The sequence below is a fragment of the Xenopus laevis genome, chromosome 9_10S, assembly GCF_017654675.1.
Source record: "Xenopus laevis strain J_2021 chromosome 9_10S, Xenopus_laevis_v10.1, whole genome shotgun sequence".
Classification (NCBI taxonomy): domain Eukaryota; kingdom Metazoa; phylum Chordata; class Amphibia; order Anura; family Pipidae; genus Xenopus; species Xenopus laevis.
Genome location: NC_054388.1, coordinates 57,810,828 through 57,837,376, shown reverse-complemented (window position 1 = coordinate 57,837,376; position 26,549 = coordinate 57,810,828). Strand labels below are relative to the sequence as shown.

General features: G+C 35.7%; 1 protein-coding gene across 3 annotated transcripts in view; it reads left to right on the top strand.

Annotated features, from left to right (window-relative positions):
• The window catches only part of gtdc1.S (glycosyltransferase like domain containing 1 S homeolog), a 151,447-nt gene that overhangs the window by 26,114 nt on the left and 98,784 nt on the right, over positions 1-26,549 (top strand). For all 3 annotated transcript variants that reach the window (XM_018237592.2, XM_018237591.2, NM_001096040.1), the window contains 2 exon segments: positions 3,846-4,013; positions 8,682-8,855. In XM_018237592.2, the coding sequence (XP_018093081.1) occupies positions 3,846-4,013; positions 8,682-8,855 (342 nt within the window).

Below are 26,549 nucleotides of genomic sequence, written 5' to 3'. Positions count from 1 at the left end.
ATAACCTTGCTATATTATTTAGAATGTGGGACATGAGAACATATAGATAGTACTCTGGCTGTAATCAAACCAGCACTGAAATATAGCAACGCTATCCACCACACACACACCATATTGTGCCACCCATTTACTTTGAGAAATAGCATTTGGTTAATGGAACACAGAGATCCAAATTTCCAGCTGACTATCTTTCTGCATAGGGTTTATTTGCTGTAATAAGTTAATTTTTAATTTGTTCCTATTTCCAGAAGCTCTCCAAATTTAAAGTAGTATCCATGAATACCATAGCCTCAGATAACTTCTGTATATTAAATTATATCACTTTATATAGCTGTATATAAATTCCCATACCGATATTTACCTTTATGACATATTTATGACATCACCAGTCTTGTGGAAGCCATTTAGGTGGAACTGTTCTTTAACAGGTCACAGATTGTAATCTGCTGTCACAAGAAACAGCTGGAAGTACCAGATGTGATTCCCCAAGCATTTGAAGTGTCATTTATCTTCTATTAATCTATTAAAACGTTTACATGAATGTTACTGTGGTCTGCACACATTTGTGTATAGTCAGGAAACATTGTGGAGTTAACAGATATTTTGGCCAACAAAAAAAAACATGTTTCATAACAGATAACATAGAGATTGTGTTTAGCACTATAAGGCTTATAAGTAAAATTGAGATATTAGGCTTTTTATGCAATGGACTGCATTCAAGGTGCTTTTTTTATTTCAAAGCAGTAGTTTGAAAGAATATGATGGGGTGGTGTTGGTGCAAGTACATGATACTTGTTGAGCTAAGGGTTGATTTATTAACATATGAAAATGAAATATAATATGACAATGAAAGCACTATAGGAGCTAAGGCCATCATTATTAGCAGTCTTAAAGGGGTGATTCACCTTTAAGTCAACTTTTAGTATCTTATAGAATGGCCACATCTGAGCAACCTTTCAGCTGGTCTTTCCAGCTTTCAAATGGAGGTTACTGACCCCATCTAAAAAGCAAATGTTCTGGAAGGCTACACATGTATTGTTATTGCTACTTTTTATTACTCACTTTTCTATTCATCCCCTGTCCTATTCATATTCCAGTCTATAAATGGTTGATAGGGTAATTTGAACCCTAGCAACCAGATTACTGAAATTGCAAACTGGAGAGCTGTTGAATTAAGCTAAATAGCTCAAAAACCTCCTCAAATAATAAAACACGAAAATCAATTGCAAATTGTCTCAGAATAGAACTCTCTGCAGCATACTAAAAAGAAACGCAAAGGTGAACAACCCCTTTAAGAGTGAAAGGGCAGCCTCTTCAACATTTAATTGCTAAAAAATGGATGCCTTTTGTAGCAGTGACACAGCAATTAACTAACTTAATCTGTAACTACAAATCTAAATGTCAGGCACAAGGCAAAACCTATGGACAATTGCATAAACATGAAGTGATGTAAGTTTTCTAATGAAGTCACCCTCTTCTTGCTAGTTATACTGGATCACTGCTAAGGAGTGAGAGATTCCAAGCATTCTCTTCATTCATACAATGAGTTAAATTACAGTATTTTATGTTCTCTAGTTTTCTACACTCCAACATTAGCAATATAGACATCTCTTCGGCTGACAAAATTCATACTGATCAATTTTGTTTAAAGGAGAAGGAAAGGTTAAAAGTAAGTAAGCCTTATCCGAAAGGACCACCTAAATATACCTGTAAATCCTCAAAGTAATGCTGCTCTGTCAAAAGAAACACTGCATTTCTTTCCTTCTATTGTGTACACATGGGCTTCTGTATCAGCATGCTCAGTTTGCTCCCCCCCCCCATCCCTGCTGTAATCTGAGCCCAGAGCTATGAGTGAGCAGGGAGAGACTCAGGCAGGAAATGATGTCACACCAAGCTAATACTGCAGCTGCTATCCTAAACAAACAGAGAGCTTCTAGAGCTTTTTACTCAGGTATGGTAAAACATTCTACAGAATAAATATAGCATTCTAGCTTGCACTATTGCAGCTAATCTATTAGTAATAAAATGTCTGTAGCTATTTGATACTTAAAAGCTCTCAGTAACATAAGTTTTTAAATATATTTGATACAATAAATCTAAGCTCAAAGTGACAGGAGAACATAATTATACTTAAAGGTGTTGTTCACCTTCCAAATACTTTTTTCTGTTAAGTTGTTTCCATATTGTTCACCATAATTAAATACTTTTTCAATTGCTTTCCATTTTTTATTTTTGACTGTTTTTCCATAATTGATGTTTAAAGTTTAACATTTGTGCCTCTGGTGTTTGAATTTGTCAGCTCAGTCATCGAGGTGCAGATTCTAAACTGTTGCAATTTGCTACATTAGTTGATACATTTCTGAGCAGCATCTGTGGAAAATTAGCAATTATTGCATTAATTCTAACAGCTGCCTTTAATAAAACACTGCTCAGCAGGGCCAAAAATAAGAAAATTATGAACTAATGTATGAGTTTAGAACAGTTTACAGAGTTAGTGACCCCCCTCCAGAGCATTTATTTTTTTATAAACACTGAACTATCAGCAATCCATTTAAGTGTGACCTACAGTTTAAGATTGCATTTGTAACAATCACATACTATTTCTTTCTGAATCCTTTGGACTTATGAAAAGATATATTGATGCACAAGATGCTTAATTACTTCACTGAAGCTTATTATAAGCATTTGCCCTTTGTGAGCACTAAGGGGCCTATTTATTAAACCTAAAATTTAAAGGGGAAAAACTTTAATTTTTAGAGAAAAAAACTAGAATTTTATTATTATTAGAAATGTATTATGCTTTGAAGCTGCCAGTTGCAAGTGGCCCCTTTAACAATTGGAACATGTTTGGTACCTTGATGATTCTTAATAGTTTCGGACTGTTTGATGCTGGTTATCGTTCAATAATCTGGTAAATTTGAGTTTTCAAGGCGACGAATCACAAAAGTTGCACCATTTGAATTGACACAATTTTGTTGCAACTTTTTCCCGCACCGACTTTTTGATCAGATTTATTGGTAAATTAAGGGGATTAGGGTTTGGGAGTTTAGTCAAATTTTTTATTTTAGTGAGAAAAAGTTGAGTTTTAGTAAATATCGCCCAGCTGTTTAGTACAAGTGAAATGTAAAAATAGTTGATGTTCACATAAGATTAATCAGTGATGATCATATAAAACTTTTCCCTATAGCCAGGGTGACTTGAGACCCATAAGCTATGTGTGACTCCCACAGGGACTTCGTAGTTGGACTGACTTAAGTTGATTTTGTTGTGTTTTGGTGAATATTTTTTTGGAGGATTTATGATTTAAATTGTGTTGCTTTATGGTGACATTGATGGACACTGAAAATATGTTCTATTCTGGCTGCTAATAGCTATAATAGCTAATCGTTGTTATAAGTGATAGCAGGGCTTATCAGACAGTTTTTTTTCCTCTTACTCTAAAGTCACACCCAAGGGCAATGGAAGACATATGTGGCCTCGTTTATACATGTTTGCACCTGGTCAGTAATCCATGACAACCAATTAAATGCTTATTTTCATTATTCAACCTGCAGCTGGCTAAAAAAGCCAGTTATCAATTCTTTGATGTGTATTACGGTCATTTGCTGAGCCCCAGGATAAAGTAGTTATTTGATTAGAACTTAGTCTGTAAAGTTTGTACATTTTTATTTTCTAAACAAAACTCAGTGCTTAAAATTCCGTAGACCAAACAAAGAGGTGTTTTAGATGCTTTATTATTTTGATTTTATTCAGACATTATTTAAAAACACAGAATAGCAAGAATGAGCAAAAGCTTCAAATATGCTTGGTAACTGACATTCTGTATATGTTATTTTTATATTTAGGGTTCTATTTACAAGTTCAGTTTTGAACCTGGCAGAACTTGTGGCGCTTCGACCAGACCTGGGCAAATTAAAAAAGATCCTCTACTTCCACGAGAACCAGTTGATCTATCCTGTTCAAAAGAGTCAAGAGAGAGACTTTCAGTATGGCTATAACCAAATTCTTTCATGGTATGTATCATTTATGTATTCATTTATTAAAACACATTCCAGTGCTCCGAAACATCGAGGTATATTTATCGAAGAGTAAAGTTAGAGATCGCCACAGTCCGCTAGAGTGAAATTCTGCCACTCTCCATTCATTTCAAAGTGAAAGTTCATCCATTGATAAATATGTCATAGAAATCCCATAGAAATGACTAGAGAGTAGCGGAATTTCACTCTAGTGGACTGTGTCAATCTTTTAACTTCTCTAACTTCTTTGTTTGTATGCGTTACTTGCTATTTACAATGAACTGTTTGGCATCAGTAGATAAATTCTGTAGCTGTAGCTTTCAGGTACCGACTTCAAGTGCTGTATAATTTTACATTTCTTTGTTCTGTGTCTGGCAACACACGCTGTGGCAGGATGAAAGAACCCTGGCCGACAAGGGGTTAAATAGTTGTGCATTTCAAAGGAAGTTGCATGAATCATCTCTGGAACCCTGCTTTCTTTGTTGCTTTTTATTTCAAGGATCATCATCCATGCCCGCAAATGACAATTCAGCAATATTGTTTTCTTAATCTTAGCCTTAGACAAAAGTATGGCATGATCCAAAAAATTGTCATTATAGTGATACCTTATAGGTCATAATTGAACTTTCAGATAACATGTGTTGAAATCATGTCAATGGAGCTGAAGTGCTTTGCTGATTGTTCTTTGGAATCTGCACTCCAGGCTCCAGAAAACGCGTGTGCAAAATGATCAAGAGAATATTCCACTGCTCTTAACCAGTGACGTGGGTTTTAATACCATGATATAAATAGCAAAACCTGGAATCGCATACCAATCATTCTCATGGGGCATGTTTCACTTACAGCAATCCCCCTTTTCCAGATGCACTGCCCATAGAACAAGTAACAACAAGCATCCCAGGTTTATTGGTGGCAATCATAATTTTTATACCCAGAGAGTGGGCTAATCAAGGTTAGATACAGTTTACCATTTCCAAAGTTATCTTATATTTACATTTCTCAGATTTGGGGAGGATAGTATTTTCACACCCAGACAGATTACATTAAAGAACATGCAAAGCATAAAATAATGAGTCAGTCTCAGTTATGAATTGTAATTAAATCAGTGAATGCACACAATACATGTTTCATGCCTAACCCTTTGTCAACTTTCAGGAACATTGGTCAGGATGACTCAAGATCAGTAGTGGCCTTTGTCCATGCTAGCATTTTTCATCTGCTATAACAGATAATTGGAGGTTGTCAGGTATGGCTCAGTGCAACCCCTGGCAGATTGACAGCTCAGCAGGTGTATGTTGGGGTGCCCCCAAATGTTTCCTTGGTTACTGTATAGAAGACCTGGGAAAAGGGGTCTAACTCTCGGCAACTCCCGGTAGGCACTAATATTATTAGACTCTGTATCTTCAGATGGGCCCTCGCTTATGAAATGGAGGAAGGAATACCACATTGGTATAGGCACACAGCATTCACTCTTTCTCAATAACTTTGGGCACCAGTGGTTCGTTAAGGCAGTGTAACCATTTATTGAACATATTCAACACTCCCAGGCTGCCAAACATTTTAATTTGCAAGAAGTGTGCTCAGTTGGTATAACTAAAAGGTACATCCTAGTGATAGCAGGTCAATTTCATACAGAATACTCACAAACTCTCATTCTATTCCTTCAGCCTGCCTCTTAGTCATCAACTCGCCATAACTAGGCGAAGCGTGCAGAGGTTTATTACTCCAGGATCTACCTAATCTAACTGCTCAGAATCCGATAATGTCAGCAGAGGTGCCACAGGGTACTAACCCTCACTAATCTCCTTTCCTTAGCTACTCAGTAACATTCCTGATCTTGGATCATATCCTGGAGCGGCCTTTAACAATATTCTGACCTGACACTTTCTTCTCCTATGCTGAGGTCTACCTCCACCTCAGGCCCTAACAGCAAAAATCCACGTACTCCAACTAGTAGGTGCACCAGAAAGAAGCAGAACACATGTGGACATCCCTTTTTATAACCTCTAGGGAACTACTCCCCCTCCCATCTGTAAAGAAGGACCCAGCCTAGCTGGCTCACAGTCCATCATTTTCACAGTGATTAATGGGTGAATCGCTGGCAGGCAAACTGCAAGTTGGTAGAATAATGACACAAGGTAAACGGATACCTGTGCCCAATGACTGATAATGTTTCAACCAGCTTCCAGGTTATAATGTTATAATGTTCTCATACCAAGCACCAGCCACCTGGCAGAAAAATATGTGGTGCAGCATATTAGCTACAGTAAAAAGCAGTTGTGAAGCAGCAGAACCCCTATGTCTGTCAACACCCAGACAAAACAAATCCTTTGTAATGCTACTGGCTCCTAAACTAGTGTGTAATTTCCATTGATTTTTCTCCTTCTGCCATGTAGTAATTTTTGCATGCTACTCGTCCCCATTTTATTATAAATCAAAATACACCAATAGAACTTATTCTTTTAGACAGTTTTCTGAAATCGCATCAGTGGGAGTAAAACAGAATATTAGAGGTCAGTTTCCTTTATCTTGTATAATGAAGTGAAAGGAGACAATTTGATGAATACTGGAATACAAGGCCCCTTTTTTTTTTTTTTTGCTCCATTACACTCAATGAAGCATAGCAACGTCCATTTAACAGTTATAGCTTCATATGGAGTTAAGTAATGTTTCAGACCTTTAGCAGCAAAGTCATTGCATTTTTAAAAGCTGCTAGGCAATCAGTCAATAACATTGTTTCTCTTGAGCTCTGTGTGAGTAATAATATAATTCCTCTGTGATATGATTCAAACATGTCACAAACCATTATACTTTTAACACAGTTATAGTAAGTAATGTTGTACTCATTGAACCCTAAATATGTGGTTTATTTGACCTTATATGCCAGCCAAACAGTTTTATTAACTTATGACCATACAGAAAGAGCTGCTGGTTCCATAAAAGAACAGATTCAAGTTCTGTGCTCTTCATAGACATAGGCATTTCTTTGATTAATACTGTAGAAAGGTGTCATACACCCTCTTTAACTGCATTATCGGATACAAAGGCCATGCGTGCTAGGTGAGTATGGCTGACGGCCTTAAAGTTAAACATATGCTTCCTTATACCTTACCTTGCTCATATAAACTGTAAACAGTAAGTCAGCATCATATCTGGTCTGTTTTATAGGGTAAAAGGTATCTTGGTGGCCACCTGTTACCAGACCAACAATTTCCTTACAAATGGACAGTACACATTGCCTATAGAAAAGCCATGGGCACTCCTTCCCACAGCATTTTTTAACAAGCGTTTCTGCTATTAAGAGTCTATGCCTATGGATGTATAAGCACATTTCCCATTTTAATAAACTCTAAAAATGTTTGTTTCACCAATATGTTTCTTTCCCAGTAATTTGTGAATCCACAAATAACAGGCGAATTAACTATCTGCTTAAAGAAACAGTTTTATCATTTCCAGCATAGTGGTATAATATATTATACAGCCTAGAGCTTGTAGAAATTGGCAATAATTATTAAAAGAAAACATTAGGTAGCATTCACATTTAAATACAATGTGTTTCTAAATAGTTTTGTAATACCACACAGTATACATTACTGGTGTTCCACTGAAAACAAGTTGTTTAAAATTCAGCATTGGGGATGAATTATTAGGTGACAATATAACTAAAACAATTTAATGGAATATACATACGTGTTGTGTAGGTTTGCTTAAAACATAAAACTACATATCCTTTCCCAAGTTGAGTGTCATTAAAATCTTCTCTGGAAATCGCAAGATACCCTAAAGGGAGATGTATACATAATAGAATAAAGCAAGTACAGGCCTTGTGAATAGTCAAGCCTATGACGACTGCTGCTTCAATTTACAGTTTACCTAAGGCTCCATCTTCCAGCCCCAGGTTACCCCCTAAGAGGAAGTAAATGGGAAAAAACTGACCCTATGGCTGTCAGTTTATTGTCTTGAATTTAGATCAAGAAGACAAAGATATCCCATTTGGACATGTCTCTTACTTCCTTAGGGGCACAGTTAAGATTATAGCAAACCAATACTGTCTCCTGTTCTCCAGCTTGCTCTGCACAAGAGAATTGCAAAGCTCAGTCTGTCTTTGCTACAAGCACCATCTATACAGCAGGTTTTTTGATGAACAGATCTGCAGACAGGATTATAGTGCAGATTATGTATTGGTGGCTTCTACTGGAATACAGTATTTCAGAGGCTTAGACATGAGAGGCTACAGATCTGTAGTAGATGCCACTAATTCATTTCCGGAATGATTTATTATATATGTATAGAATATGTTATCTGTAAACTGTAGGCTCTCAGGGGGCGGCCCTTAATTCTTTAAATGGCATTTTTCTATTTATGATTAACCAATGTCACATACTACTAAAAAAGTATATTATTATAATATATAATAAAATGGTTTATTTACATGAAGCAAGGTTTTACATATGAGCTCTTTTATGCAATATATTTTTATAGAGACCTACATTGTTCGGGGGTATAGTTTCCCCTTAAGATAAATTGGAAAGGGTCTTTAGTCAACATACTTAGAGCCCCTTAAGTATAAAACCTGTGAGACGTTGTACATTGTGAAACATTCTTGTTAAGAATGAAGGACAAAACACCATAACACTCTTTTTCCCATTCAACTTTTTTTTCCAGTTTAGTTGCAGATACTGTGGTGTTCAATTCTGCCTTCAACATGGAATCTTTTCTAACTTCTATAAAAACCTTTCTGAAGAAGATACCGGACCATCGTCCCAAGAATCTGGAAGAAATTATCAGACCAAAATGCCGGGTCCTTTATTTTCCCATTAATTTTCCAGACATCAGGCAGTAAGTAGCATAACTAACAAAACTATTTATGTGCATGCACTCTGTGATTTTCTACAAGTTTATTTGTTCATTTATTAATTCAAACAATTAACAGAACAAACACATTCATATGAAAATGGTAAAACCAGTTGCAGACATATTATACTATATTGGCAATGCTGTCAAGTGGGGGGTCTTCCCATTTGTGGCAAATTGCACCAGTGCAGTTGCCACAGCAGTCTTTGCTTTTATCTTAATTTATATTAGCCTAATCCAAAACTAATTGCAGATGCTGTCAATGAGCCAGATATTCCCCACATTATGTGAAAACCACCATTGCATTTTATATCTACATTATATAGGGTACTCAATTATTTAATATAAGGTTCCTGGTGGCCATAGCCTGCACCAAATGTCTTTGTGTGGTTTATTTTTCCTACAGACTATAGTGGAAAGCAGAAACATCAACTGCACTTTATAGTTGGGTCCTTAATTTTGCATTCTGTGGCAGGTAGATGGTTACATGCGAGTTTCCTTTATTTCTTCCTAGGCAAAAGAAAATGTCTGTTCATAAAGGTAATTTTAGAATTTTAGGTAAGTTTAGAATGAAGTGTGTCTGGGCCATATAGATGAGTGTCGAACAGCAAGAATTAAAGTCATTAAAATTCATATTTCCTAATCATATGGTAGAATTTGCAATAAAAGGTTCACTGTTGAGTTCATTTTGCTAACGGATTGTCCTGCTCCTGTGAAACTTAGCTGAGTGGAAAAGGAGACGAGAAAGGTTAAGAATTACTACGGCCAAGCTAAGATTTATATAGCAGCCTCTTAGCCCAGAGTGTTTTTTGAGTTATTTTCAAATGGTAATTTGCTTTATCCAAACCAAACTCACATAGTGTAAGTAAGTGATTATTTGCATGAGTGACAATAATTTCACTGCCTGCAGTCTTTTTAAAATGCATAATTTTGCAGAGATGCAAAATAAAAAAAAAAATCTTAAGGCTAAAGAACTAAGGTGATTCATTTGTTTTAAGTCTGATTTCTAAATTGTAATTCTTGTGTTTAGTTAACCCTTTATACTATAGCTTAAGTAGGATGAGAACTGGGAAGATTTTTCTTGTTGTCACCGGTGCAATGTCTAAAGATAATGATCTGAGCATTTACTTATGGTGTGCCTGTATGCTGCCTACAACTCACAGGTCACCTGAGAAGGTAGAACTTCACAGCATGGCTAGCCAGTCAACCTTTGCTGGATCAATTTATTTGAATGCTTATTTATCATTGCCCATAGTCAATATGGCAGACACCTATAAGAATGACTGTTCTGAGATAGCCCATAGTACACTAGGCAGTACTTTTATTGTTTATATTGTTTTCCGTCAATCACAGTCAGTATTGATTCATGTGACCTACAGACATGCGTGCAAGTCAAATTGGATTGATCACCTTGATTTGATCAGATTTGTAAAATATATTTCATTATATCCAAAAACTATTTTATATCAATCAGAATTGACTGGTACATCATATGCAGACATAGATTCTGCATGTATTATTGCCCTGAATGTAAGTTAAAAGGTGCTGATGCTATATGCTAGGGTTTCCATAATTTTGCACTACCACGATTACTATTTTGTTTGTTCCTATTTTCAACGTTTGTGAAATGAAATATAACTGGACATCAACTTATCATTTTCAAATATTTTGTTGTTTTCACACACTGATTACTGCAGTAATTCTGAACTTCTTTTCACTTAATTTACTGGAGATGTTATTTGGCAAGGGATTCCCAACCTTTTGCTTTTAACTGCATATGTGTGTATATACACACACGTATATATGCAAAGTTTGACAGTATGAGATGATTGCTGCAAATAAATGATAATGAAGGGCTGGCACATACCGGACCAAACTCCCAAAAGTTGATGTAGTAAAAAATATTTTATTGTAGCAAAAACATCACAGCAAAACGCCTTACGCATTTCGTGCCTTGGGGGGCACTTAGTCATAGGCATGATTGCTGTTATGGTAATTCTCATTCTCTCCCCAATTCAGTGTAGCATATACACAAGTCATGAGATGAACGGCCATGCCACAAATGAAACATATTCAGATAAAGCAGTTAGCGTGAGCAATGAGAGACTGATGCATCTTGATGTAGTGGAAGATTTAACACAGAAAATGCTTTGGTTGATATGGCAACAAAACTTCAGCAGCGTGTTTTGGGAGGCCCTACAAGCGTACTGTTTGGTAGGAATAACTGGTGTAAATGGCATTGCGGCAGACTTCCCAGCCACATCTATTCTCTGCTAGTAGAATAGACATATAATATCTCTGAAGACATGATACAGCCATTTAGAGATTTATTGTGCATAGTTAATGGAAGTCGAAGATTGTTTCAGTTCCTGATCTGTTACTTTACACCTTTTACATTTTTAAAAACTCAGGCTTTAGTACAACTACAAAATGTGTTGTGTACGTGATGCTTGAAACATCACTTGGTAATGGAAGACCCATGTAACTGGAATAAAAAAATGCTTTGAGTAGTTTTCCCTACAAATACTAAATTAATATGAGAAATAGAAGTTGAAAAAAAATGTCATGCTTCTTTCTCTTGGAGAAAAAGAAAATTATCTTCAGCTCTATTTTGTGTGTTTTACACTGCCTGTTGGTATTCTTTAATATAAAACCATAAATAAGGTACACAGTAAATGTGGCACTTAAATGTTTACCAATGTTTATTAGAAACAACATTGTTGTACAAGTATGGGACCTGTTATCCAGAATGCTCGGGACCTGGGGTTTTTCGGATTACTGATATTTCCGTAATTTTGGTCTTCATGCCTTAAGTCTACTAGAAATTCATTTAAATATTAAATAAACCCAATAGGCTGGTTTTGTTTCCAATAAGTATTAATTATATTTTAGTTTGGATCAAGTACAAGCTACTGTTTTAGTATTATAGAGAAAAAGGTAATCATTTTTAAAAATTTTAATTATTTGGATAAAATTGAGTCTATGACAGCCATTCCGTAATTCGGAGCTTTCTGGATAAGGGATCCTATACCTATACTCCAGAAGGGCAGTCTGTGCAAGGCTAAATCTTTCTGATATAATTAAGTAGATTCTGTAATTTCAAATGTGTCATTGTGTTTTATGAAATTTAAGAATTCAGAATATTGAGGAGGTTATTTATTAGTCCTTTTTTTCTGGTCAGAGTTTTAAAGGGAGAAACACAATTTTTTAGTGAGAAAAAAAACCATGACTTTTAAAAGATTTATTATACTCGATGCTGCTAAAAAAATACTCCATCTCAAACCTGCCGTGGTCATGTAGAAGTCAATGGCAGATGTCCCTTTTACAATTTGGAAGATATCGTGATCTGTGCTGGGTTTCATATGACAATCCGAAAAATTTGTGGTTTTCAGGTGTCAAGTATGAAAAAATTGTACAATACAATTTTTTTTTATGATTTTATCGATAGAGTATAGAGTCTTTTCCCATACCATTTTTTTTTAAATTATTTTATTGATAAATAAGGTAAAATAGTGGATGGGAGTTTGGTCAAAGTTGTTTTACTAAAATAATGAGAACATTTCAGATTTTAGTAAATAACCCCCTGAATGCCTAAGGGGCCCATTTACTAACAACAGAATTGCAATTTTTTTCCCCCCATGTATCTCAAAATATTTGTGTTTTTCCTATATTTATTAAGAGCTCTAAAAAAAAACATGAAAACCTCTAAAGCAAATCTTTGACAAGTAAAAGTTGTCAAGCTTTTATAGAAGTCGATGGGAGATGTGCTGATCTTATTGGATAGCTTTTAGACTTAGAGGTTCTTGGATCTTTTTTTTGCTAGGAATTGTCTGAAAAACTAAAATTTTAGCGGTTTTTGATGTATTCACATTTTTTAGCGTATTGTTCAGAACTTTTTTGTTCTATTTTTTTATAATCTGATCTTTATAAATTCAATGACATTCAGGGTTTTAGAGTTTGTGAGTTTAATTGTGGCTTCAAAAACCTCTAAATCCACAAAAATAAATAAGCCTCCATGTGCACATTACAAAACAAGCACACTTACAAGCATTGTATGGGTTTCTGTTGCACTTATATTTATTTAGCTGTGTATTAACATTTTCTTATCTTAGGCAAAGCTCAAGTTTTTTGGTTGATTGAGGGTTTTTTATCAGACATAAGGGACATAAACCTGATTAATTTGAGCGATTCAAGTTTTTTCAGGACATGAACACAATCATTAGAGTTTTTTCCCCATAGTTTTTGACATTCATTTTTTTCATGCATACCCAAACTTTCGAAATTTGAGTTTATCCGAAGTAGAAAAACCCTCACATTAATCCGATTCTTGATAAATATGCCCGTAAGTAGACCATGCCATTAACCTAATGCTAGATGATATGCAAATACGATTTGTGTTACATTCATGTGTTTCTTTACTATACATTTATGAGGGGTCATTTAAAAAGAATGATGCAAACTTCAAAGGTGTTGCACCCTGTGGTGCATCTGTTGGCACAAGTTCTGTAGGTTGAGGACCTGCACTTTGCCAATGAATACAGTGCACCAAAACATGTTTCCCCGCTTTAATGCTCATTGTACTAGCAGTGCAGCCCCCCCCCCCCTTGACCAGGTTTCGACTCTGAAGCTTTAAGCATGGAGCAGGAGACAGGGGGGCAGCAGCAGTCCCAGGATCTCCTCTAGACAGGCCTCATGTACTAGTTGGGTACAGAAATGGTAAGTTTGCTGGTTGTGCCTACTTTAATGTGAGTCAAACAAGGGGGGCCTGTACCTAACACCTACTCTGCCCAGGAGATATGTACAAGGCTTTCCTTGTGTTTTTGCTCAAATAGTTATTTTATATTGTGCCAGTTGAATCACACTCATTTGAAGGCCATTTAAGACACATGCCACACCTTACCTTATAGCTGCAAGCTGTTCCAATTTGCATGCAATTTACTAGCTGTCACAAATCTATGTGAATCTGATTTCTGACACCAGATTTTGTCTGATTACAGTGGACACAGCCAATAGAATTCTGGAAAATATCGTTGTGCTGTAGTTAAAAAACATGCTGAATGGCACCAATGCCTCACACTTCTTTGGTATATGACTGTTTAGTCCCTGTAAAGTTTGTTGCTAATTAATTGACAATTTTATAGTATGCTGTGCTGATATACTGACATGTTATGTATTTTCTATAACAGTTTTATAATTTAGCATGTTCCTCTCTATCAGCTAGCAGTTAGGCAGGTTAAAATAGTTGAAAGGTTGAGCTTGATGGACGTGTGTCTTTTTTCAACCTAACTTACTTACTTACTATGTTTTTCTTGTTATTCTTCTGTATTTAGAAATACACTGCTATATCTTTTATACATCAAGCTACAACATCTTTTGCATGTTTTTATATGTACATTCTTTTCACTGATGGGAAGATTTCAACAGATGTATTATAAACCTTTTTAAAAGGTCTTAAAATAAGTATTTACTGAGTTTGGCCTTTTGCCAGCAGTTTCCGTTTCCAGAGGAAGCTCTTATATACTCATTTATTCTAACACCCTTATTAGACATTTATAGCTGTGGTTTTACTGCCCAGCGATGTGTCTTCATTTTCAGCCTTGTAGAGATGGAATGATAGACTGGCCACATCATGATTCATATTGATGATGACTTTTTTCACTACTGTGAGGTGTGTGTGTACTTCTTACTACTCTATGTACCCCAAAACTTTACCTCAGACTACTTTGTTTTTCAGACTTTGCAGAAGTATTACAGTACAATGTAGGATAACACACTTGATAAAGGGCTCTGGGCCCGAAACATGTTGTGTGCAATAAAGAGCACTTAGCAGCAAGTTCTGCCTCTTCGTTTGCTTTCTCTCAGCTCTCTTGTTAATTGACCTCATTTCTTACACCTGGAGCGGGGGTGCCTTGCTGAGATTGAGAGCATAGCTGCCAGTTCCCCAGTCACCCTGTTATATTGTCCAGTAGGATAACACAGGTATGACCCGGATCCTTTTTTAGTCTGCCTGCCTCTCTTTCTAGAGTTCCAGGATAAACTGTTGTTAGTTTCATTTTGATTCCGTTATAATTACTGCCTTCCTATTCTGATTTTGAGGATAAGGTGTGATGTGTTTGTAAGGAATTCCAGTTTATGGAGGTTTCCTCTGTGTTGTTGACAGAATTTTTCATACACATCTTAGTTGGTTCAATTAAGGTGTTGATGAGTAAGAGTATCAGAAGGTAAAGCTCCCCTTTAACCTAGGGGTGGGGGCCAGTGTATAGATTTCAGTAAACTTCAAAAGAGACTGACACAAGCCTGGATCCACAAAGTAGTAAAGCCAGAGTCAGATTGTAAAACCATTAAAAAGGCTTACATTTTATTTTCCATAATCAAGAACCAAGGCCTGACGCGTTTCGTATCTACCAAGGACACTTCGTCATAGACTATGACTTAGGGGCCGATTCAACAAGGGTCGAATATCGAGGGTTACTTAACCCTCGATAGTCTAATAGGAATTAAAATCCTTCGATTTCGAATATCGAAGTTGAAGGATTTAGCGCAGATAGTTCGATCGAACGATCAAAGGATAATTCCTTCGATCGAAAGATAAAATCCTTCGAATCGAACAATTCGAAGGATTTTAATCCAACAATCAAAGGATTTTAATCCAACGATCGAAGGAATATCCTTAGATCAAAAAAAGTTAGGTAAGCCTATGGGGACCTTCCCCATAGGCTAACATTGACTTTGGTATCTTTTAGATGGCAAACTAGGGGGTCAAAGTTTGTTTTAAAGAGACAGTACTTCGACTATCGAATGGTTGAATAGTCGAACGATTTTTACTACGAATCCTTCGATTTAAAGTCGTAGTCGTGGTCGAAGTAGCCCAAAAAAAACTTCGAAATTTGAATTTTTTACCTTTGAATCCTTTTTACCTTAGTGAATCGGCCCCTAAGTATCCTTGGTAGACATGAAATGTGTCAGGCCTTGGTTCTTGATTATTGAAAATAAAATGTAAGCCTTTTTAATTGTTTTACAATCTGACTCTGGCTTTACTACTTTGTGGGTCGAGGCTTGTGCCAGCCTATTTTGAAGTTTTCTGGTGTTTGCCCCCCTTGCTGAAGGTCTGGGGCGTGTGAACCCGGGCCCACCATATATAGCAATAAGATCAAACAAACGCATCTTAACTTAGTACATACTGGTTACATAATTGTATAGTTTATAGATTCCAGTACATAAAACAGTAAAGGCGGTCACTGAGACTTTTGTTTATATTTACTTAAGGAATCTAGCTCTGAAGATAGCTAAATGCCCCTACCAGTACAGATAACCATCTCCTTTAAGGGAAATAATTTGGGTATACGCTTTATTGATTGTTGGATTGTGGATTTAGAGGCCATGGGGCTCATAGAAGACTACAATACGGCAAATCAAGTACTTAGCTTGACTCACCTTGGCTCATTTTTATGAAAAATATATTATTAATATTTATATATATATATTTTTATTTCAGTCTACTGACTGAATACTATAATCTATATTAAATGTAGGATTAGTATGCTTCATTAAAAATACTTGAGTTTCATATCCGAATGGTTTTCTTGCTCGTCATATTTACATTCATAGGCTGACTATAAAAAATAGTTTTGTCTCCTTTTCAGTTTTATTTGATATTTTTTTCCTCTACAACCTAGTGTTTGATTAATATTTTGAGTCCTACTCATGTTGCATGCAACACATTCCCACACAGCTTGTATTTTGTATTTGTGCTGAAATTTCTCTTGAGAATTAATGTCTTGTTAAACATTTTTGTTCTACAGCATGAACGAATTATTAAACTCTAGAGCATTAAAAGAGGACTGTTCTGAAGAAAAGAATTTTTTCATTAAAATGCAGTTTGTATTGATAAAACAGATTACCAGTATTTGATGAAATGTGAAACTTGGATCTATCCATATCACTAAATCACTGCAAGGTTTATTTTGGCACAAAATAAAGAATTAAATATACTTCATGAACAATTACTCTACCGACTAGAGCTGAAATTGATTTTGCTGCATTACCCTTTTTATTCCCCAGTCAGCTTTTATACTGTCTCAAGGTGTATTTGTAAAAATTAAAAATACATGCTTAAAACCCTTATCAGTTCTGGCACTGCCATTTATCAATCAGTATGCAGAACATTGACAAGCTGTAATTTAATAGTAAGTGACCTGTTGGCAGGAGGTCTGAATGACACATGATTCAAACTCATTTATCACTAAGGGTATCTGCTGGGCTTCTTACCTTTCCAAATATTACAGCTCATATTTTCTTAGACTGTGATGTGAGAAGCCACAAACGGCAAACATAGTAGTGGAGAGCTGGACACCACACGCACGGACATAATGTATATCTTTTCAAAGAGCATTAGAGTAAATTAAATTGTTTTAATAGGAAAAGTCATAATTCCAAAATGTCAGGTAAACCATATCAAAATAAATTCACAAGTAATTGCCCACTGCAGGAAAGTAAAAAAAAAAAAAAATGAACCTCTATTGTACTGTTTTACACTGACAGATTTTTTTTTTCCTCCTGTGTTGTTCTGTTTTTTTGGCTATGTCAAACTGCAGTGATATGAGAATGTGCTAATCCATGAAAGGCACAATCCCCCATCTAAAGCTGTAGGCGTTCAGGTTGTGGTTTTTAGAACTTTGTTAGAGTTTCTCAGCACATTCCTAGAATTTATATTTGCTCTTAAATGTATAAATTGCTTTATATATTGATCAAAAAAACCCACCAAAACATCTGATCGACAAAAACTACTTTTTCGGATTGTCACACGAAAATCATGACTTTTTCAGATTGTCACACGAAAAATCAGAATTTTTCAGTTTTGACTCGAGAAAAAAATGTTTTTTTGTCAAATCGGCAGAAAATCTCAAAATGTTCAGAGGTCATGCAAAACCCAGTGCAGACTACAATATCTTCAAATTGCAAATAGGACCTCTGTCATAGACTTCTATAGGACCATGGCAGGTTGAAGATGCAGTATGTTTGGATTCAGACTTTTTGCATCCTCGGGTTAAAATAAATCTCGAAAAATTTGAAGTTTATTTTTACACTCAAAATTCGTATTTTATAGTTAAAAAACTTTTTTTTCTAGTTTTTACCATTCGGACTCTAATAAATAACCCCTCTTAATGACCTGTAATTTGTATTTACTCAAACCTAATGTGTCAGTTTTTGTCAGAAATTGAGATCTTACCTTGTCTTATACTGGAATTTATTTTTGTATTTATCTCAAATAAAAGGCTAATTTTTTTAAGGTCATATTTTATTGGTTTTTGAAACCATGAATAAACTCACAAACTCTAAAACCACGTAACGATGCACTAAAAAATATGAAAGACCTAAAGTTTTGCCTTCAGAGATTTACAGGGTTTTTACACTTACTAAATCTTCGAATTTTCGAAGTTAAAAAAGTTCAAATTTCGAAGTAATTTTTTGGATACTTCGACCATCGAATAGGATACTACGACTTCAAATTTACTTCGACTTCGATTCTAAGTAAAAATCTTTCGAATATTCGACCATTCGATAAGAGTACTGTCTCTTTAAAAAAACTTTGACTTCATACTTCGCCAAATTAAAGCTACCGAAGTGCAATGTTAGCCTATGGGGACCTTGCACAGCACTTTTCTAAGTCTTTGCACATTGAATAGAAATCCTTTGATTGATTGCTAAAAATCTTTTCTATTCGATCGTTCGATCAAATATGATGAAAACTCTTTGACTTCGATATTTAAAGTCAAAGGATTTAAATTCGAGGGTCGAATTCCGAAGTTTTTTTAACTTCGAAATTCGACCCTTCGTAAATCTGCCCCTAATGACTGTAGAATAGTGTAATACTTCTCTTTGACTAATGTGTGCTTAAAGCCTCAAATCAATTGTAGTATTTTTGGAGAGCCATTCCCACCAATACCTTAACTATACCAGTATGCCTCCCAAAATGAAACCTTAAAAACAAGTAGCACAGCGGGATTGAAGGGTGCTATTTTGCTCTGCTGAAAGACTTTGCTGACACTGAGCATGTGCAATTAGTCCCAGTCTGGACTCTTCAAATGCACATGCTCCATGTCTGCAGTCACTTGCAATAGAAGATTCAGTGGAGCAAGGTGGAATAATGAAATTATTATTTTAAAATATGGCAAAATCTATAAAGAAACAGGGTGCATGCCCATGAATCTATAAAATAGGCCTTCTTTTGATAAATGGGTTTATCTAAACCTGAGTAACAAAAAATGCATTTCATGCAAGTGTAGTAGTAAGTCAGCAATCTGAGCTGGCATAAGAAAAATCAAACCTTTCAAGCCATTGCTTACACATGTAAATTTTTTGGCAAATTTTTGTTCTTCATGTAATTTAATAAATGCTGTAGTTATTTTACTTTCTATGAATGTAATTTTGACTAAACAAAACAGTGAACTTGATGTATTGTAGTGAGCTAGAGCATTAGACCCTTAATTAATGTGTGTCTCTTAATGAGCGCCATAATTAATGCTTGTATAGGTAGCTTGTGCTGATGATGGCATGAGCCGCATGACTCTATATTTAATGGCAGAGTTTACCTAGCTTTGTAATCTCATACTAATTATATTATTCAACTGGGATGTGAGCAAGGTTGTTCCTGACAACAATGCCCATGCCATCCCTCAACCTCAACCACCTATAATTTAAAAATGTGCTGTTTATAGGGATAATAATTATTTAAGTTATTATTCTATTTGCCTGACAGATGCTTGGCATTTTTAGCATATAATTATGCATATCATTAAAAAAAGGTTCATTTTTACGTTATTCTGTTTATTCAATACCTTTAAGTGCAGTAATAAGTGAATGCTCAACTTTACCTGGCAGAGAGATATACTAAGGTTGTGGTGTAAACAATTAATATCTCATTATTTCCGTTCCCAAAGGAATGACTGTACTTTCTATATATCATACTTTAAAGGAAAACAAACTGCTTAACTGTTCACTAAAATGAAAATGATTTTGACATGATAAGATAACTAGCCTTTGTATCATTGACAGAAATGAATGCAACTAAACCTTTGGGTAAAAAGCTGAAAATCTCAGTTACTTTTTAATCGCAAACATTGTTCAACATACTGTTGATTTATAAATGGAGTAATTAGAAGCTTCCCTTTTAAATGCATTTCTCTGGCAATGTAGTGGGTTTATTGCCCAGTGAAACCTACTCATTCAGTTTCAGAATTGCATTCTCAATGATCTGAACTATACGCTTTCCAACTAATGTCATGCTTAATACCGTAACTCTTTAATTTCTTTGTCCAGTCTATAAATGAGCAATAAATTGTTTAATAACAAGGTCATATAATTTGTTAAGTGAGTTATATCTAAGGAATTAAGATTACTTCCCACACGAATCATTTCTCTACTAATTCCAGATGCAAAGGACTGACATAGCAATACATTTTATGTTTATTTTAATTAAGGATTTGAGATTGTTTTTATTGGGGAAAAATTGATTGATAAAATGATAGTCTATCACGTAGGGGAGAACAATGCATACTTATTAGCAGTATGAATAAAGTTGAAATGATCAAGTATTGTACAGCAATCTACACACTCTCCAACAAAAGATTGGAGGAAATAAGAGGAAATAAATCTGACCAAACGTGTGCTTATTCTACTGTATTTCATTAAAGGTGTGTATAAACTAGCATATTTCTTTGTTTGAAACAGACAATTTTAATATAATCTGATAAAATTGGCCACTTATTGACTTACATTGATGGTGTGTGAACAATGGCACTGTTCTGACAAAAATGTCCCAACAGTCAATCAGACAGGTTAAAAATTTTCAATGTGAAATGATGAAATTGGTCAATAGATGGAACAATCCGATAATCATCATTAAGCGATCATTCACTGTGCAGGCTTTTTGCAAAATTAAACAAAGGAACAGAGAACAAACGGTTAATATATGTGAAATATTGCAGCCAACATGACAAAGATACAACCACAGTCTCCTCATACTGTAGATCATTTACCCTGGATAGATGCATAGTTTGTTCAAACGATCATTTAGCCAATAAGATTGCTCACCGAGTGCCAACAACATTTGTCTGTGTATGGCCTCCTTAACTCATTTCCTACCACCATGTTGCCAGCATTAATTTCAGCCTTAAAGGAGAAGGAAAGGCTAAAATGAAGTAAGCTTTATCAGAAAGGTCTATATAAATACACCAGTAAACCATCAAAATTATGCTGCTCTGAGTCCTCTGTCAAAAGAAACACAGCATTTCTTTCCTTTTTTGTGTACACATGGGGCTTCTGCATCAGACTTCCTGTTTTCAGTTTAAACCTCCAGGGCAGGGCTTGAGCATGCTCAGTTTGCTCCTCTCCTCCTCCCTCCTCCCATCCCTGAGCTCAGAGCTGTAAGTGAGCAGGGAGAGACTCAGGCAAGAAGTGAAGTCACACCAAGCTTATATGGCAGTGTCTATCCTAAACAAACAGAGACAGTGTCTAGAGCGGTTTACTCAGGTATGGTAAAGCATTCTGCAGAATAAATATAGAGTTCTAGCTTGCACTATTGTGGCTAATCTGTTGGCAATAAACTGTCTTGGAGCTTTCCTTCTCCTTTAACTGTGTTTAGCACATGCAAAATATGGGGCACCTTTACTATGGGTCGAAGTTAAATCCTTCGACTTTGAATATCAAAGTTGAAGGATATACTGCAATTCGTTTGATCGAAAGATCAAAAGAAATCCTTCGAATCGAACGATTCGAAGGATTCTAATTCATCGATCGAACGATTTTCCTTCAATCACAAATTGCTAGGCTAACATTGGTGCTCGGTAGGTTTTAGGTGGCGAAGTAGGTGGTCGAAGTACTTCGACAATCGAATGGTAGAATAGTCTAACGATTTTTAGTTTGAAACGTTCGATTCAAAGTCGTAGTCAAAGGTCGAAGTAGCCAAAAAAAATATTTCGAAATTCGAAGTATTTTTCATTGTAATCCATCACTCAAGCTAACTAAATGTGCCCCTATGTGTTAGAGTTCACTCTTAAAATCACTATCCTGTTTTTTTTTATATTCAGGATTTGTGCCAAAGTCAGTTATTTTGTTACATTTTGGAACCGGTTATTTGAGTGAGCTCTCATACATCTGCTAGAAAAGGGGTCCCCCCAAATATATATTGGATCTGTCATTGAAGTCTGACACCTTGCAAGAAGCGAGAATGAAGAAAAAAACTGATTCAGAGAGAGGGATAGTGAAAAGAAACTTGATTACTTCAGAAAAGGGACAGAATTGTTAATGCATTATATTTAGAAAGTGAAGCGTATAATAATAAAATTAAAATCAAGGGTAAACTTAAAGAAATACATGCAATAATTATAATAATCATATCCATATTCATATAACCATTTATACCTTTTGAATGTCATCTCTTGATACAAACTTCCTAATAGCTCAATTTGACAATCCTAAGTTATTATATCAGATGTCAACAAAAGTGCTGTAGGCTGGTTTGGATCCATATGGTATTAATATGAAAATAGATCTCAGATGGTCAAAGTTATCAGTTAATAATTCAAAAATGGAAATTCTAAATATTTTTTTGTGTGTCAAAAGATGAAAAGGAGGTGTTATGATTTCCTTGAAGTTCTTCACTCAACCTTTTGGGTACCAGTGAGATGAATGAAGATATTTCTAACACTCAGCGGGTAATTTAATTTGTCATGTCTTTGACTGCTCCTTTGTGGTACATAATACACATTTGCAATCCAAAATAGTATTTGTGCCTGGAGAGTGCAAAGCAAATTCTGTTTGTATGCTTGCCCCTTTGTAACAGAAGAAATGTTCCCTGCTTCTGTCTTCAGACGGTTGGCATACATTTCATCTCAGCAGCTGCTTTCTCTTAAAGTGCAGCAGAGTGTGGTACTGCCCTGACACCAGCATTAATACTTCACATTCCGCTATCATATGCTGTCCCTGTGAAATATGGATCTAGGTTGCATATGTTTTTAGACTTTATTCTGCTGAATTCTGAGAGTTCAGCCTGTTATAGGATTGCATTGTGTTCTAGGATAGAAAATGAACTATAAATGATTGCAGACTTTGTATTGCTGTGATAGACAGAACCTCTGTCTCCTTTGGACTAATTGTACCTATAACTTTAAAATCTGAAATTGCCAAATACAACTCAATGTGCTGACTTTGGAACAGTTCATGTAACAGACGTCTAAATAGTTCTGCCAAAATATATACCTTTTCTTATTACCCTGATAAAATGCTAGGACATCCAATTTTCTTGATTAATATAAATTACTGAACTAGCATACAAATGTTATGTTAGAGAATAGAATATAGAAGCTTGGCTTTTTCCCACATATATAGATATTTAGGACAAGAAAGATTCCACAGCATAAAGATGATAAAGCATAATAATAAGTGTGTTTAACTCATGTTGTGCCAGAGAAGGCTTCAACATACAGGTTTCAAATTAATTCTTATAAAACTTTAGCATTTTGCAGATTGCAGACATATGGCCCTATATGCCATGGTTTCCTAAGTCTTATTTTAGATTAGCATCTCTGGTAGCCTAGTATAACTACCCAGAAACATATATAGCAGGTTATGTAAGAACTAGTGCTAGGGTTTAAGAGTCACAGTGGCAGAATTGACATTAAACACATTAGAACAGGCCTCCTGTGCTGTTCGTTTCTGAGTACCGTCCATAATTGCTTGTGGGCCGGGTGACTGGCTGTGTACAGAGCGTTTTGTATTTCTCATCTTCATATATTAATAGGTAAAACATAGTAGTGTTTATATACTCTTTAAAAAATTAATAAAGAATATGAGGGACCAGATCATGGCCCACAGGTGAGTCATTTTGCTCCTTACTAAATGTATTGCTGGTGCTTGGATATATATATATATATATATATATATATATATATATATATATATATATCAGTTGCATTCGAATGGAAGAACCACTTATGCATTTTTTTTTTTTTACAACGCCCTTCTACTTTTGCCTCACTATTTCGGCTGTATCCACTTCACAAACAGATCACTCCTGTTTCTACAGCATTCCATGGTTACACCCCATCATATTTTTCTGGTACTGTGCTGCCAGAGTAAAGAATGAGATAATGTTGAATAAATAAAGTTAAGTCTTTACTGAAAATGAATGCCAAAATCATACTAAGTTAATACTAAATATTACTACCCTTGTCTTTTTGTGTGTGAGTCATATGTCAGCTCTGCTTGTCACTCATATTTCTGTTGGTAACACACTTAAAAGTAGATGTGTACCTAGAGGTTTTTTATGGTTAGTAGGTCCTTGCTCTGAATAACAACTGCTTTTATATACTTCTTATTGGAATATCATAGTTTCCTTTCCTGGCAGTAAAAAATTAGGACTAGCAAACCATAACCTTCAATAAATGTTTTAGGGTATGCCGGTGCTTTCATCCCTCAGGTGGCCTTTTGAATAAAGGTTAGCCTTGTTCTGGGAGAAGGTCCAAAATAATCCCCAATTTGTGGGTTTTGGATGATATTCAAAAAGGCTGTGCTGTGGATTATTAGTTTGTCCAAGGTTGAAGGAGTTTGTTTTGGGCAGACTTCTTGCTAACCAAATTGTGAAGGGGGAAAAAGGGATGAACCATAATGTCTTCATTTTGTAACTATTGGTGTGAAGTTCACTTAGTCTTAAGCAAATGAAGGCAGAGCACAGTTATGTTATAATATTATGGTATCACCTAAGCACCTTATCTGAGGCAGATATTTGGATGAAACCAGAGCAAATAAAATGTGATTGAAATGTGATTGAAATTCACTGTAAGGTCATGATTTTTATAAATTCATTGACCTCAAAGTGTTTTTTACTTGTGTGAAAAAATGTATAAATATGCTATCAGAATTTTGGGGGGAATTGGGTCCTATCACAATTAAATGTTTTTGAGATTAATAATTTGCAATCAGAATCAGTTAGATCTTGTAATTTGCCATGAACTTGTGGCGACATTGACCCTATGACCAAAATGTATCTTGGTTCAAATGAATTGGCATCAGACAATTTTGAAAATATTTTTGCCACTGGTTACATTGGTGCAGTAGAAGCAGACTTGGGGAAGGCTTTGAGGAGAGAGCTTACAAAAAAAGCCAGACAATGCACCTGGCTTAAAAGGCCCGCAGAGAGCACTGAGATATGGTAAATTCCAAGCAAACCCCCTAAAACAGGGATGGCTAACTGAAGGCCAGTAGGCTGGATATGACCATATAAAGGATTATGGCCCTTAGTCTGCTTAAAGGTTTTATCCTGCACTCGAACATGCTATGTGACAAATAATTATCCCACTATAATTAATAAGTTGGACAAATGTGCCTTAAAGTATTCTAAAAGCTTGTACAGTTGCATTAGATGTACTTTACTTAAAAGAAGTGCAACATGGAAAATAATTGTGTGCAAGTCTCCTTGGCTTTTACCCACAATTTACCCACCACAGATTTTTTTTACTACAAATACTGAGATTGTAAATTATGCCTGAGTTATTCAAATTCAATTCTTTTTTTTTTTTTTTTATTTGAATTCAGTTTTTGAGATTTATCATACTCTGGCCCTATAAGAACTCGAATTTGACTATTAGCCACCTAAAACCTGCCGAATTGCTGTTTAAGTCAATGGGAGATGTCCATTGATCAATTTGGAGTGGTTTGCAGCCTTCCTGACATTCAAATTTTTTTAGGAAAAAAAACCTTAAATTAGAATCAAATTTTTCCTAGTAGATCCTAAAGATCCCCATTGCATGTTGCAGATCTCTTACTGGATGTCATACATTTCCTCCAAACCTTTTGTTTGTACCTGAAACTGAATATGGCTGTATACAGTTCATTAGCAAGGGCTTGAAAGCAGCAAATTCATTGACAGTTTAGCCACCTACATTGACCAGTTCAGGTTAATCTCATGTTTGGACCCTAAGTCAACAATAGTATCAACAGACGGAACTTGTGCAACTTGTGCATGATCACATAATAATCATGCAAGGCATTGTTTTGTCCTGTGTAATCATATATGAGCCAATGGGCTGACAAAGTATTGCATGCTGCAATAAATCACATAGCAAGGTTGATCCTGCTTGCATTATCCTGTGTGCCGGTGAAATTTTTGTGTTACTGACAAAGTAAAAGACATTGACAATGCAGCTAAAGGCCAGGGGAACACACAGTGCTTTTTAACTGGCTTCGAAATGCCATTGACTCCCATTGACCTGAGCAAGAAATGTACAAGTGTAGTTGTAAGCACTTTTCAGGCCAAAAATTTTTCACAAAATTGCTTAGTGCTTTGCTTTGGCATGTTTGCCTCTTAAGCAACTGGGAACCATAGGCCTAAGGGTTAGTTCACATGAGGAGATTGCATTTTCTGAAGTCGCCCGAAGTTTCCTCGTGAGGAAAATCAAAGTGCCGCGTGTGTTTTAGCGCAGGCGACTTTTCATTATAGCGGATGGGAAGACACGAGGAGGAAGTTCGGCGAGATTGACGCCCAGAAGAAGAGGCAATTAGTCGCCAGGCAACAAAATCTCCCTAAATCTCTTTGTGTGTACTAACCCTTAAAACTCTGTTTGTGAAATAAGCACAAGTTAAAGGGGACCCGTTACCCAAAACAATTATTCCAAATCCTAT